Below are 13,835 nucleotides of genomic sequence, written 5' to 3'. Positions count from 1 at the left end.
GGGTACCAGGAAGATGTAACTTTTAAGCATGAGCAGATGTGTACCTGATTGTGTATGGATGGGAATTTAGGGGGTAACTGGCTTCAGGCAAATGGCATCATGGGATTGGCTCTGGACTTTGAACGCGATATGGATGTTCTGGGACCTGCTATTGTGTTTTTAAGAGATGTTCCATAGTAGTTAGAGCAGAGACCTTTCTTGGCTTGGGAGAGCAGATCTCTCTACATTTTTGACTTTCAAGAGTGTGAAGCTTCATGCTAAACACTCTTCCGTCTGTTCTGAGCTTCTACTGAGGTTCTTTCCCCCTTTAGGAATAAACTTCTCACTTTTATTTCTTAATGTCATTAGAGCTAGTTTCTTTATGGGACACTCCATCTGGATATTTGCATAATTTGCTTCATAATACTTACATTTAGAGTGCTTTAGCGCCTTGAGATTTTTCCTATAATTATATATTTCATTAATCAATGCCAATTTTGTTGATTGTGATGAACTAATAATTCTAAAATAAACCTTTATGATGCATACCATCCTCTCTGTTGTTATTTTGGAAATGTATTGGTTTCATTTAAAGGCAAATCAACTATGAATGCTACCTCTCCCTCAAAGCTTCTAGTTGACTAGCAAAGGTCCATACGACCAGTGGGGGATTCTGTGTGATGACATTATCAAGCGATTGAGGTTTAAAACTCCCTGCTTCATTATATGTCAAACTGACACTTATGGCCAGGCCCTCAGCACAACTTGAAGTGTAACCAGTTCCCATTGTGTTTAACCTCGTAGAAGGGATATGGCCACTGGGCCTGGCTTTCACTTCCAGGCCCTGTGTTATACCAGCCATATGTCCAACCCCAAATGCTCATGGTGTTCGGCCTTATACGTAATAGAATTTGAATGAATTACATTCCTTGCAGCCAGGCCCAGCATCTGACCTCCAGTGCAGTCAACCTCTGCTGCGCACGATCTTAGTAGGGCTGGCTGCAGGGTCTGAGCTGCAGCAGACACTGCATCCAGTACACAGTGAAACCAACTCTACTGCCCTCTTCTTTTGCTGTAAGCAGCTGGGGCTCCTGGTTTGTTGTGAGACCACTACTTAATGCTGCCAGTAGCCAATACATCGTGCAACCAGGTCCTTGTGTGCATGGCTACTGTTTTCACAGAAAGCCTGTGTGTTCCCTTTTTTTTCGGCCTGCACATCTGTATATGAGTGTAGGGATGGATTGAAGGCAGGCCTTATGCCAGCTTCATGCTTTCACACAAGCTGCACATAGCCTTCAGCTCTGCAATGTACCCTGAGCAAAGGGGCTGGCTTGTGGCCAGTCTTTGCACCCAACACCATGGGTTTCACATGATCACGTTTTGAGTGCTAGCCAGGCCAGCCCCATAGGTCACCAACCAACTCTGCACTGCCTTTTACTGTGCTGAGGAGTCACCAGTTCAGGCACTATGCCGGTCCCCGTGTCACTGAACCAGCTGTGCGTGGACTTCAGCCATGTGCAGGGGGTGCAGAGTGTGGCCTCCAGCAAGGGACTGCACCACCCTCTGTGCCACAAACCCAACTGTTCGGCTTATGACCAAGCCCTGCATCAGCTTTTGGATCCACAGTGCTCAGTGTGCAGTATTTGATCCTGAATAGTTGAACTTTGACTTCTTCAGTTGTATCCAGCATTTCCCTACATGGCCCAAAATCATGCATTTTCAAAACATTTGCAGAAATTCCCATGGATTCGCAGATCTGATTCGGTGAATCTTGTAATGTGTGTCTCTCTGCCATTAAAACATGGATGTTAACCTCTTACCTTAAATTCAGTTGGAAGAACAACATAATTCATATTTGTTGCCAAAAGAAACAAACAAGCTGAATTCCGGGGTTGGCTATGAACAGTGCTTTAAATGGGCTGGTACTCACCGGTACGGAGTACTGGCACTTCTTATTTTTACCAACCTGAGTACCGGCACTTCCCCACTGCCAAGGAGAGTACCGGTACTCAGGGTTGAATTGACAAGGTTGGCACTGGGTCGGTGCCGAGGGCCAGCGTTCTTCCTATTTTTTTATTAGCATGTTTGCCGTTTTGCCGTTTGTCTGTGTCATTCATCTGTGGCAAGCAGCACGATGGGGCCTGAACGGCGGCCTGCTGCTGCGTCAAGTGGGCCTCTGCTTCCTCCCCACCCAGATGAAAGCTCTCATTGTCCTCAACAGCCCCCTGCCGAGCCTCCATGCTGGGACGTCTACACGATAGTGTATGGGACATTTTCTACCAGGGGCACACTAATGTGTGCAGACTGAATGAGTTGGGGGGCGGGTGGGGGGGGGAGCCTGCTCGGGAGTGGCCACTTAAGAACCCAGGTAACAAGGGCCATTTTCACCCCTTGGCCTCTCACTGGGGTCTGGCTGTCTTTCCTCTGACTCTCTTGCCCCTGCAAATCAACCGCCACTCCGACTGCCTGCTGTGACATTGAGTCCATGATGTGCGGGGATGAGGTGATGGAGATTACCTAGGCGGACTCCCTCGTGCCCAGGTGAGGTGAGAGGCGGTATACTGACCTTCCCATCAGAGGCCAGTATTGTTCTGCCTCTGACCTCTACCCTGCTGGACTCTGCACATGTTCACAACCCAGCAGTGCTCACTGTCTGCCACTGAAAGCTTACTGTCCGTGAGGCCTTCTGCTGAGGGGAGAAGACGGATAATGGGGTGAGAGAAGGTGAAGAGTGAAGGGACAGAGATAATAGACGAGAAGTGTTTAATGGGGAAAACAATAGACAGAAGGGGTAAGCGCAGATAGTGATGGGGAAGCAATTGAGACAGCTATGGAAAGAGTAAGAGAGGCACAGAGAAACAGAGAGAGCGATGGTAGGGAATGATAGGATACAATTGGGGTAAAGAGAGTGGGACGGAGTTAGATACAAATGGGAGAGAAGTGAGGGGGAGGGATCGAGAGATTTGAGATGTAAAGATTGAGAGAGAGTGTTTGTCTGCTTGTTTGTGTGTGAGAGAGAAATGAAATCAGAGCGGAAGAGAATCGGGACACTCAGGAGGTATTTGAAAAGAAATGCGTGGAATACTTTTTTTTTTTAGAGTATGTGTGTGCACTCTTGAATATAAAAGGATTGCGCCAAATGTAAGTAAGTAGGAACAGTATGACATTAAGAAGCTGCAAATATTGTGAAACAAGGAAATATTAACATATGGTGTTTGTCATTCATTTTGTGTAACGAATTAGCACATTTTGTTTATTTTCATACATTTCTCACATGTTTTGGTATGTCCTGCAACTGGTGTAAATGCCCTTCTTTGCACATATGAAAAGTTTGAGACAACTATCAAGGACAAAATGAATACTCAACAGAAATGTTTTTGTATCATGTCTCAACCCGCTTCTGATCCCGCCCACTGCCACGCCCCTAGCTCAATTTAATGAGTAGCTGCACTTATTTTGTTCCAAATAAAGCACTGGCTACCAAACATGTAGCTGGAGGACTTCACTCACCAGAACACCGACCACGCCAAATTCCCTCAATTTCATCACAGACATTAATCTAGCTTTCACAATACACATCTACAAGAAGACCAAGACAGCGTTTTACAAGCTTCCACTTGTATGGAAAACAAAATCCTACCTACCTGAAACTGACTTTAGAACTGTAGCCCAAGGTTTGGCCCTCATCCAAGTAGTAATGACCTTCAACCCAATCAACCGCCTCCATAATGGATTTATTCTTGACGACCCTAAACTATATAGCATCTTTAGGAACTACTGCATCATATGCAATCCAATAACGACCAATGCGCTAGTTTATCGGGCACAATAACATACCATCTCAAAAGGCCATGGCATTGCAGCACCATTTAAAGTCACATCAAGCTTGTCCCATAGCTTCTATAATTCGGAAAACAACTTAAAATTCAAATGTTCAAGGGGCACCACATCCATCAATGGTCCTCAAGCCCAAAGTCGTAGACCAAGAGGCACACCTCCCAAATTATGCCCTGTGTTGTCATTCCGTTGTACCCACTATTGAAGCACTTGCTACTTCAATGCACCGTTCTCTGCTGCTTGCCAGCTGAGTCTGAGCTATACCAAGGGTGTTCAACATAGGCGGAAGAGGACTGGTTCAATTACAGATTTTCATATCTGATTCAAATAAATGCATATTACATTAATCCAAAGTGAGCTAATTTAGGAAGCCAGTGGTTATTCTGAAACTCTGATATCAACTAAGCCATCATGGGTCTACGTTGGACACTCGAGTTATATAATTATCACTGAAATGCTATACCTTGTATATATATTTCAGGATGTATATAAAACCACTATGGCGTCACAGGTGGCGTTCACGCGCTAAACATCAAAATAAAATTTTAAAAATACATACATACATCGGTAAATTGTACTAGAAATTCGGCTTCTAACCCGCCTATATGGCCAAAAAACCATGTTTTTCTTCTGAACTTTAATAGATAGTTTTCCCACTTTAATTACGGTATACAGTGTAACCCTGGGCATATTTTGCGTAGGAGCGCTACACATAGCTACGCGAAGTGCGCTTCGCACTACGCGTAGCTACGCGAACTGTGTAGTGCGGTAGGGAAATGCTGTTCGCACTGATTGCACAGTGCCAGATGCTTGTCCGCACTGTGCAATCATTGTAAACGGCATTTTGCACAGTGCAAGCGGTCGTTTTCTGCCGCTCTAGTAGATTTGTACTCGAGCGGCAGCTTTCTCAACGCGGACTGGTAGTTTCTCATCGCGAGCTGTCGCGAGCATACATGACCACTCGCAATGAGAAACCTGACCTCCCCGAATTGAGAATCTTGCCGGGAGGTTTATTTTCCACGCTCGCGTCCGGCAACTTGATGTTGCTGATTGCGAACGAGGAAAAAGTCTCGCCGGGATGTTGATTTTGCTCGCTCGCGGTCACCAACTTGACGTTGAGGACCGCGAGCAAGCAAAAAATGCCCGCTATGCGTTTTTGCACTGTGCTACGTGCAATTTGCGTAGTGGGTAGTAGCGGAAACGACGCACGCTCCGCGAGCGTAGCGTAGTACTACGCCCAGGGTTAATACAGTGTATGAAATTCACCTTGTCTATAGCAAAAATATGGTCGAAGAATGTTCCAATATCATTTACCATGCACTTTTAGATAGAACCACTATGTAGATTCATTAATCTATAAGCTTTGAAAAATAAATCATTGAATGATACTGCCGGAAATAAAACAGTGTGCACAGAGAAATAAATCAGCAAGGAAATGGTCACCATCATTTTGACAATCTTTAATAAAATATCGCTGTGCATTCACATCATAGACAAATCATCATATCAATGCAAAACAACTAAAATTGTAGTCGTTTATACAGAAAAGTACAGCAAGAAAAGGCATCGCGTACTAAGACGCATGTTTCGTGTGGTCCCAGCAGGGTTTCCATGAGCGTCCGGAAGTTACAGCTGGTAAAACACATCAGTTACAATGCAGCACACACAGTTACACAGAAGAACGTACACTGGACAGCGAGGCCCCTCTATGCAGCTCACATGTGAGTGAGACCGAAAGGCGGGAGTTTCAAGTCATCGCACATAGTCAAGTGTTTTCACTTATTGGAAAGACACTTTGGTTAGTGACACAGCTGGAATGTTGCATTCCCTAAAGATGACGTTTCTTTAACTTAATGTACTTCAAATACTACTCGCCTGTGTTAAAGGTGTCGACACACTTTTCTTGGCATGTAGCAGTGTAAAAGCAAGCCACACACGCCACTCGTCTACGGTTCACAGTCCTTCACTGCTGTGTGAACACTGCAACTCGATCACACCGCCCAGGCAGGATGAGAAGGTTCTCATTGTGAACCTCATACACCCCGCTATGTTGTATCACATCAAATGGCATCAAAACCAAGTGTGTTTAGGCCACTGTGATGGAAACGGAGTGTGCACAACTGGGTGGTCAACCATGATCAGGCTGGAAATTCAAATGTGAGCTTGAGATGTGAAGGGCAGCGCTATTCTCCCAGGTGTGTCTCCTTCAGTTGTGCAGGCTGTCTGTACTGGCCACCAAACTGAATTTTCTTGCAAATGAATTTAAATGAGGACTATTTCTTAATACTCCAAAGAAACCTTCACATCTGGTAGAAAAAATCTAAAAATGTAAAACAGCCAGGACATGTCTACTTCTTCCAATTTCTTCAAATTCAGCACTTTTTAATGGACACATCACGGATTGATCACAATTGATTGTTCTCAACTACTGGCAACATTGATGGCTTTTGTCAAACAGACACACACTGAATCCAAGTAACACAACAACTAAATGTCTAAGTTTACTGTGTCTTGCTGAAACACCATTGAGCTAACAATGTAGAATAAATAAACAGTAAAAAAAAATTACATTAACGGAGCTAAAAGTAATGCCATTATTTACTGTGCATGTGAACAACTATTAACATTGTATTGTGACTTGGAAAATACCTACAATGTAAAGGGATCATGTAACATGAAATAATACAGAAAATAAGTGCTAACGTCCATGCAAATCAGAACACTGAATGTAAGGATTTTGCGGCCTTTTCTGTCACCCACTGGGTGGCCCTGTTTCAGCTCTGACCGATAAAATGTTATCTGAATTGGATATTTTAAACAACCGGTTAGTAAATGTCCAGTAGTTTGTGGACAATAAATTGTACTGGGTTGGTCTAAAGCCTGTGCTATGCTTTAGCAATATAAAAACATTTTTAACCCTGGACCCAACTACACCACTAATTGTAACTGTATGCAGTTCAAATGAAATTGGCATTGGAATAAGGGAATTTTACAGACTTTGACATTAGAAAGAAATTTGCTATTCATGGACCATTTACGTTGCATTTTTAGTTTAAAATACTCTTTTCCTATAACTTTTATTCTATTCATCTGATGTATACTGAATATAAGGGGCTAACATGGCATCCTTAAGATTGATCCAAAGGGTTATAGGAGGTGGTGCAATATGCCTACAGAACACACAGAGGATGTCAATAACTACAATAGATGATGGGTCTTATTTCTGTACCATAGTCCCCAGTCCAGCCATTGATCGAAAATGGTCCTCTTACTTCCCAAATTGTATTATTCAAAGTGATTGGGTTTCTATGGATCACTGGCTACAGATGAGACGTTACTCACTTTTGGTAAAGTTATGAAAGAGACAGTTCAAAAAGAAATACAAAACAGTAACAACAACAGAACTAAAGTAAAATAGAGAATACACAGGGAAAGCTCTGAGTACATCTTCACTTTATACTTTAAACTCTCATTCCATAAGGTGCTGCATAGGTGAACAATACTACATTTGTATTTACTCCTCAAAAACCATGACTAACATCATCTGACAACCACTGAGCTAACCAGCAGCAAGACCTCCTCAAGTTACAGTTCAGGTGATGTGAACACAGAATCCTCAAGCAATCCCCTTTAGTACACAAAAACAGAATACATTTGCATTAATGTGGATCCATCTGCGTTGGTCCCCATTTCTTAACAAATGTTGGTATTGTTGAGAAACAGACTGCTCTCAGTGACAACTCACAACAAAAAGGATAGGCAATATAGCTTTTCATGTTGTATGCTAATTTCATTGAAGAGTCTTATGCATCATAATCTCAGTGTGTTTGGCAATAAAGTTGAATAGATGTTTCACATTAATATGCAGTCAGGCTGGTGTGTGAAACATTTACAAAAGGACAACTGTCTTCAAATTACAACAACATTGTAACAGTTAAATACTGCTGGGTTTATTAATCTCCCCACACCCAACTTGTATTTTAAGTTACCTTTACTAGAATTTTTGAAACATATGTTTGTGTAAAATTTAGCTTACAGAGTTCTGATTCAGTTGAGGCTAACTGTTTCCCGACACTCTTCCACAGGTATTGATATTTTCAAAAATTAAACCTAACATGCATGACTTTTCCATGAAGTTTTGATTTTCAAGCAAAAGGAAATGATCTAGAGGGTTTCAAACCCAACTGGGCGTCATCAAAGCGACATTCGCCAGCCCATAATATTGGGGATTAAAGACTGGGTAAAGCGAACTTTTTTTATTTTCACTAGATGACCTCTTTAATAAACTAGCTGCCTTTGGTCTCAATCATAGTGCATTATGTTACCAGAATCTTTCAATGGCAACAGTGGCCCAGTGCTACACACAGGGCAGTAAATATGTACACATTTATGCTCATTCACATAAGGAAGAGTCTATACTTTTTCACGTGACTGCAATTAAGTATATTAGTATAGACTAATAGTGGCATTACACAATAATCAAAGATCGTGGCACAGTAAATCATAAAATATTAATTGCAGGAACAAGCTCACGCCAGAAATAAGTGTATGTCTCCAGGCTCAAGAACAAAGATTAGGAACCCTGAAGTAGATTTATATCAATAACCAATGACTGAAGCCAGCTCCAAATTGGTATTAACACATCATATACATATTAAACTAAACAAAATCCAATTCAAAGTTTTTAAGATAGTCGCTGCACACCTTGATCTTCTGTCACAATTCGTGCAAGTTTTTCAATTATGACACAGGAAGTATAGACAAACTGAGCTGGAGAGAGCCAAAGTACATATCACAATCTACCACTGAATGCATATTCAATCAAAAAAATAGATTTGGTCGAACACTGAAAAGTTTGCAGTGTAAACTGGATTGTAGTTCTGTATCAATGCTTTCATTTCTTCCTCTTTCTCCACAAAATGGTGATAATTTTTCCTGGCTATAAAAGAAGAGAATATACATTTTTAATGCTTGTGTATCGAAAATCATTTACAAGATTCAACTTCTTGGCACCACAGCACCTACATAGATTAGTGCGAGGAGGATTGGAGACTCTTAATTGCATCCATTGTCCTATTACAAGTGTGTATAGAATCCATTCTTCTGACTCACTCTGAAAAAGATTATGTCTTTAAGCGTTTTTGGCAATTGGATCCCATCTGGCTTGCCAAGGTTGATCTATATGATACTTAGGGAACAATTAACCACAATGCTTAATTTAGTGCCTGAAACTACATCATCATAGAGATATGCCCAAGAAGGAAAGAAATGGCACTAACTATTGGTTATTGTTGATTCAGGTAATCAAGAGCAAAGGATTTTAAAATTGTAAAAGCCTGTGGTGGACCAAGAATAGTAGTGAAATCAGAAAAGATATGCATGCTCCTAACTGGTTAATAGCTTTTGTTAAATGACATCACAGACATTTTAACAACTTGTCGCAGTTCATTAAGAGGAAGTCCCTCTCTCATCTTCCAATGGATATCCCATCAAATCCTGATGTTGCAACGCTTCAAGGGGTCTGCATTCTAAGCAGAGCCGGTCATGCTTCCAAAACCAGAATTCGCCATACTGCATGTAGTCAAGACTCGTTTGTTCCTATGTCTACCATTTGGCCGAAGTCCTCACCTATTACATATTGTGATAATTATGGGAGTCCAAAATTGGATCTGCCATTGCTACCCTCTATGTATAACATGCTAACATCATTTGTAGAATGATCTATACCCTACGGTTTCTTGGCACTGATCCAAATGTGAGAGTATTTATTTATTTAGAAAGTTTTATATAGCGCGAACATGTCCACCGCGGGTATCAGAGCGCTTTACAAATCATGCATCATAAGGGTATATTACAGATTATGCAACAAAGGGTATAAACATACAAACCAGAATAGATAAATCGACAGAATCAAAGTCTAAAATTATCAAACAATCTTGTGAGGGAAAAGTAGACACACCAACGGGCAAAATCACAGTCTAGAATTGTCCGACCTAATCGTAAACCAGGTGGCTGAGCCAAAGACAACGGGTATGGACCCAGAATCCAAAGCAGGAGCCATGCTAAGGCAGAAATTTCTTCATCAGGAGCCCTTTGACCTCTTTTTTGAAGAAGACAGTAGAAGGGTTCACCCTGACTTCGGGGGAAGGGAGTTCCAGACCCTCGAAACCATCCCCGAGAAGGCTCGGTTACAGGTCCTTTTTTGCTTGAATTTTTGAGGTTTAAGCAAAAGGGTGCTGGCGCTTCAGGAGGCTCTAGAACCACAAGAGAGTTTCAGTCTCTGCGTAAAGTACAGCGGAGTCTTGAAGTGGATGGCTTTGTGAGCCATGCATGCAATTTTTAACTGTATCCGAGCTTCATAAGGAAGCCAATTCAGTTCCCGCAAGTCCGGAGAGATGTGGTGGTATTTCTTTGTACCAGTTAAAAACCTAGCAGCGGAATTGAGGGTAGCGATAAGAGGAGCCGTCCTCACACTAGGCTGGCCACATTGTGTTGCACTACCATAATCAAGCTTTGAGATCACTAATGCTTGTACTGCAACCTTGAAGTCATGAGCAGGGAGGAAGAGCTGGAGTTTCCTAAGTAAACTGTGTTGAAAGTTTGCTCCTTTGGTGAGGGAACAGATGTGCTTCTGCATGTTCAGGCTTTTGTCTAAAATGATACCCAGAGATGATGCCGAGTCCACGAGGTATGGACTGCAGTTAAGAGCAATCAGCTGATTCAACCATTGTTCCATGACGAGGGATTGGTTGTGGGGTGAGATCAGTAGGAATTCCGTTTTAAGAGCATTAAGCTTCAGGTGATTGCATGTGCCCCCCAGCTTTGTGTTTCCAGCAGGACTGAGTTGAGGGACTAGATGTTTTCAGGGGAGGTGATCTTCAGGTATAGTTGGGTATCATCCGCATACATATGATAGTGAATGCTGGATGAATTTAAAATTTCCGTCAGAGGCTCCATGAACAGGTTAAAGAGCAAGGGGGACAATACTGAACCTTGTGGAACACCCAAGGTGACTGGTGCAGGGAGGGTGAAGGATTGGTCCACCTTGAAACATTGGGATCTGTTCTGAAGGAATGAAGAGAACCAGCTTAAAACCGGCCCAGACAGCCCCATCCTGTGTTCTAGGAGGTCAATTAGGTGATCATGTTTGACACTGTCAAATGCTGACGAAAGGTCAAAAAGGATCAGTATGCACGACTCATTGTGATCCAGCATTCTAAGCGCATCATCCACGATGTGCGTTAGCGCCGACTCCAGATTGGCATTGGTCCAGGAGTTGGAAATGGTCAATGTGACAACAAAGTTGGGCGAGCACACATTTTGCCAAAAGTTTTGCCAAGGCAGGGATGTTAGTGATTGGTCGAAAGTTAAGAATGTTAGTGGGATCCGCATTTGGTTTCTTTAGGATCGGGGTAACCTGACCTGATTTAAGGCAATCCGGAATAGCACCTTGCAAAAGAGAAGCATTGACGATCGTCGACCAGAGAGTTAGTAAGGCGGATCTCACTTCCAGGAACAGGTTCGATGGCAGAGGGTTGTGGTAGTTATTGGAAGGTTTCAAGGTCAACAACATTTTGCGAATAGTGGGATCATCCACCGTTTGTAACAAACTCCACAATGCATTATTTTTAGGGCGGCAGGGCTGTATATGCTCAGAGATATTCAACTCTGAGGGCCATAGGGTGTTCAGCGGACAATTCGAGAGGTGAACCCTGGCCGAGCGTAGTTCAGACTCGATATTGGTAGTCTCATCCCTGTACAAAATAGCAAATTCTTCACAGTTCAGCAGTGTCCCTTGACCTGGAGCCGAGAGGGTAGGAGGATTATTGGATTGGGACTTGATGAGTTCTAACAACTTTTTCAGATGGTTTTTTGCTTGATCTAGTTGAGTTTTAAAGAAGGTGGCCTTCGAGCATCTGATGCGTTTGCTGTATAAGCTTCGCAAGGATCTCAGGTGAAAAAGATGTTCCATGGAGGGATAGGCTTGCCACTTCCTTTCTGCAAGTCTTAAGTTTCTTTTTTCGGCATTAAGACTATCAATGAACCATGGTTTAGAAATTTTAGCAGACACTCTTTAAAGCTGAAGTGGTGCCCCTGCGTCAAGAACATTAAGCATTGCGTTGTTATAGTGGGCCGTCAAATCGTGGACATCAGACATGTACAAAGTGGGTGGGGCAAGATGTTATCACAGAGCTCCGTCAGGACTTGCGAGTTGATGTTCCTTAAACATCTTTTCAGCTTTTTTGGATTCTTAGTTTGGGATCTGCTTGCTCTTACCAATTCATGGATGAGGAAGGTGATGCAATAGTGATCTGGCCAGTCACATGGGAGGATCGACTCCAGGTGGAAAGAGTTGGGCTTACCAATGACAAGATCTAACGTGGCTCCTAACATCTCGTAGATATCAAATGCTTGTCTAAACACCCAGGTTTTAAGGTGATTTAGAAACTGAAGGAGTGAAGCACTGACTATGCATTGTTTGAGATGTAGTATAGATTAAAAACACATGGTACCTCAGAAAATGAGGTATGGGACCTCAACACACTATAAGCATGAATGGAGACACGTGCATCATAATGCAACTAGTCAGACAATGTGGGAGTGTAGGACACGCACCTGCATTGAGCCCTGCAAAAACAACAATTGATGGACAGAATGCAGAACAATGTCATACATTCACCCCAGTACAGAGATCTGGGCCTAAATCCATCATTTTTTTGCTCACCATGCCATTCCAGTTTGAACCCAGCCATATGCAAATCAGTCTTGACCCTGTGCCCCATGGGAACAGTCCAGCCCGAACTGCCAAGCCAGGTCCTCCCTGGACTGGAAACAAGCATCCTAGGACCGGTTTCGGGCTTTCAGCCCTCATCAGCCAGGATAGCTTGATTCCAGTGGCATGGAGAGCAAGGGACTCACGTCTGAGCATACCCTTCCCACTCGGGGTGACAAATGCAAAAACAACAATTGATGGACAGAATGCAGAACAATGTCATACATTCACCCCAGTACAGAGATCTGGGCCTAAATCCATCGTTTTTTTGCTCACCATGCCATTCCAGTTTGAACCTAGCCATATGCAAATCAGAATTGACCCTGTGCCCCATGGGAACAGTCCAGCCCGAACTGCCAAGCCAGGTCCTCCCTGGACTGGAAACAAGCATCCTAGGACCGGTTTCGGGCTTTCAGCCCTCATCAGCCAGGATAGCTTGATTCCAGTGGCATGGAGAGCAAGGGACTCACGTCTGAGCATACCCTTCCCACTCAGGGTGACAAATGCAACAAGCATTTACAATGCAACAGGTCTCGCATTTGTAAATTTTAGAGCTATCGTACACTAAAACTACGGACCCAAATCACTCCATTCCAATGCTCGCAAGACTCCAAGATTACATCAGGTGTGATAATGTAATGTTAGCACGTATTTGTTATCTTAGCTCATCCTGCTATCCTTACACACTTGGAATATATTATGACATTTATTCAGAATTAATAAGGGCAGAAGTTACAACTAAAAAAACTGCCTGCAGCACTGAGCCCATATACACTATAAGACGAGCATATTTTCAAATACAAATGCTGAGTTTTAAGCACGACGGCGTGCTTGTCTACAAAATCAGGAATTTTCACGCTCGCTGCTAACATTAGCTGCAATAGTAATTACGACCCAAATCACTCCATTCCAATGCTCGCAAAACTCGCAGATTACATCAGGTGTGATAGTATAATGTCAGCACGTAATTGTTATCTCAGCTCATCCTGCTATCCTTACACACTTGGAATATAATGTGACATTTATTGAGAATTAATAAGGGCACAAGTTACAACTAAAAAAACTGCCTGCAGCACTGAGCCCATATACACTATAAGACAAACATATTTTCAAATACAAATGCTGAGTTTTAAGCACGACGGCGTGCTTGTCTACAAAATCAGAAATTTTCACGCTCGCTGCTAACATCAGCTGCGATAGTAATTACGAGCCAAATCACTCCATTCCAATGCCGCAAAATAAAGAC

At 42.7% G+C, this 13,835-nt stretch overlaps 2 protein-coding genes across 2 annotated transcripts in view; one reads left to right on the top strand and one right to left on the bottom strand.

Moving 5' to 3' along the window:
• LOC146831274 (uncharacterized) overlaps nt 1-13,835 on the top strand; it is a 210,733-nt gene that overhangs the window by 92,040 nt on the left and 104,858 nt on the right. The window lies entirely within an intron of this gene.
• GGH (gamma-glutamyl hydrolase) overlaps nt 5,261-13,835 on the bottom strand; it is a 161,202-nt gene continuing 152,627 nt past the window's right edge. The window contains exon 9 of the mRNA XM_085605539.1: nt 5,261-8,755. Within this exon, the coding sequence (XP_085461665.1) occupies nt 8,634-8,755 (122 nt within the window). The 3' untranslated portion in view covers nt 5,261-8,633. The remainder of the gene's footprint in view (nt 8,756-13,835) is intronic.

The sequence above is a fragment of the Triturus cristatus genome, chromosome 5_1 (genome assembly GCF_964204655.1).
Source record: "Triturus cristatus chromosome 5_1, aTriCri1.1, whole genome shotgun sequence".
In the NCBI taxonomy this organism is placed as follows: domain Eukaryota; kingdom Metazoa; phylum Chordata; class Amphibia; order Caudata; family Salamandridae; genus Triturus; species Triturus cristatus.
The sequence above is the reverse complement of the archived record's forward strand: the minus strand, read 5'-3'. Positions and strand labels throughout refer to the sequence as shown.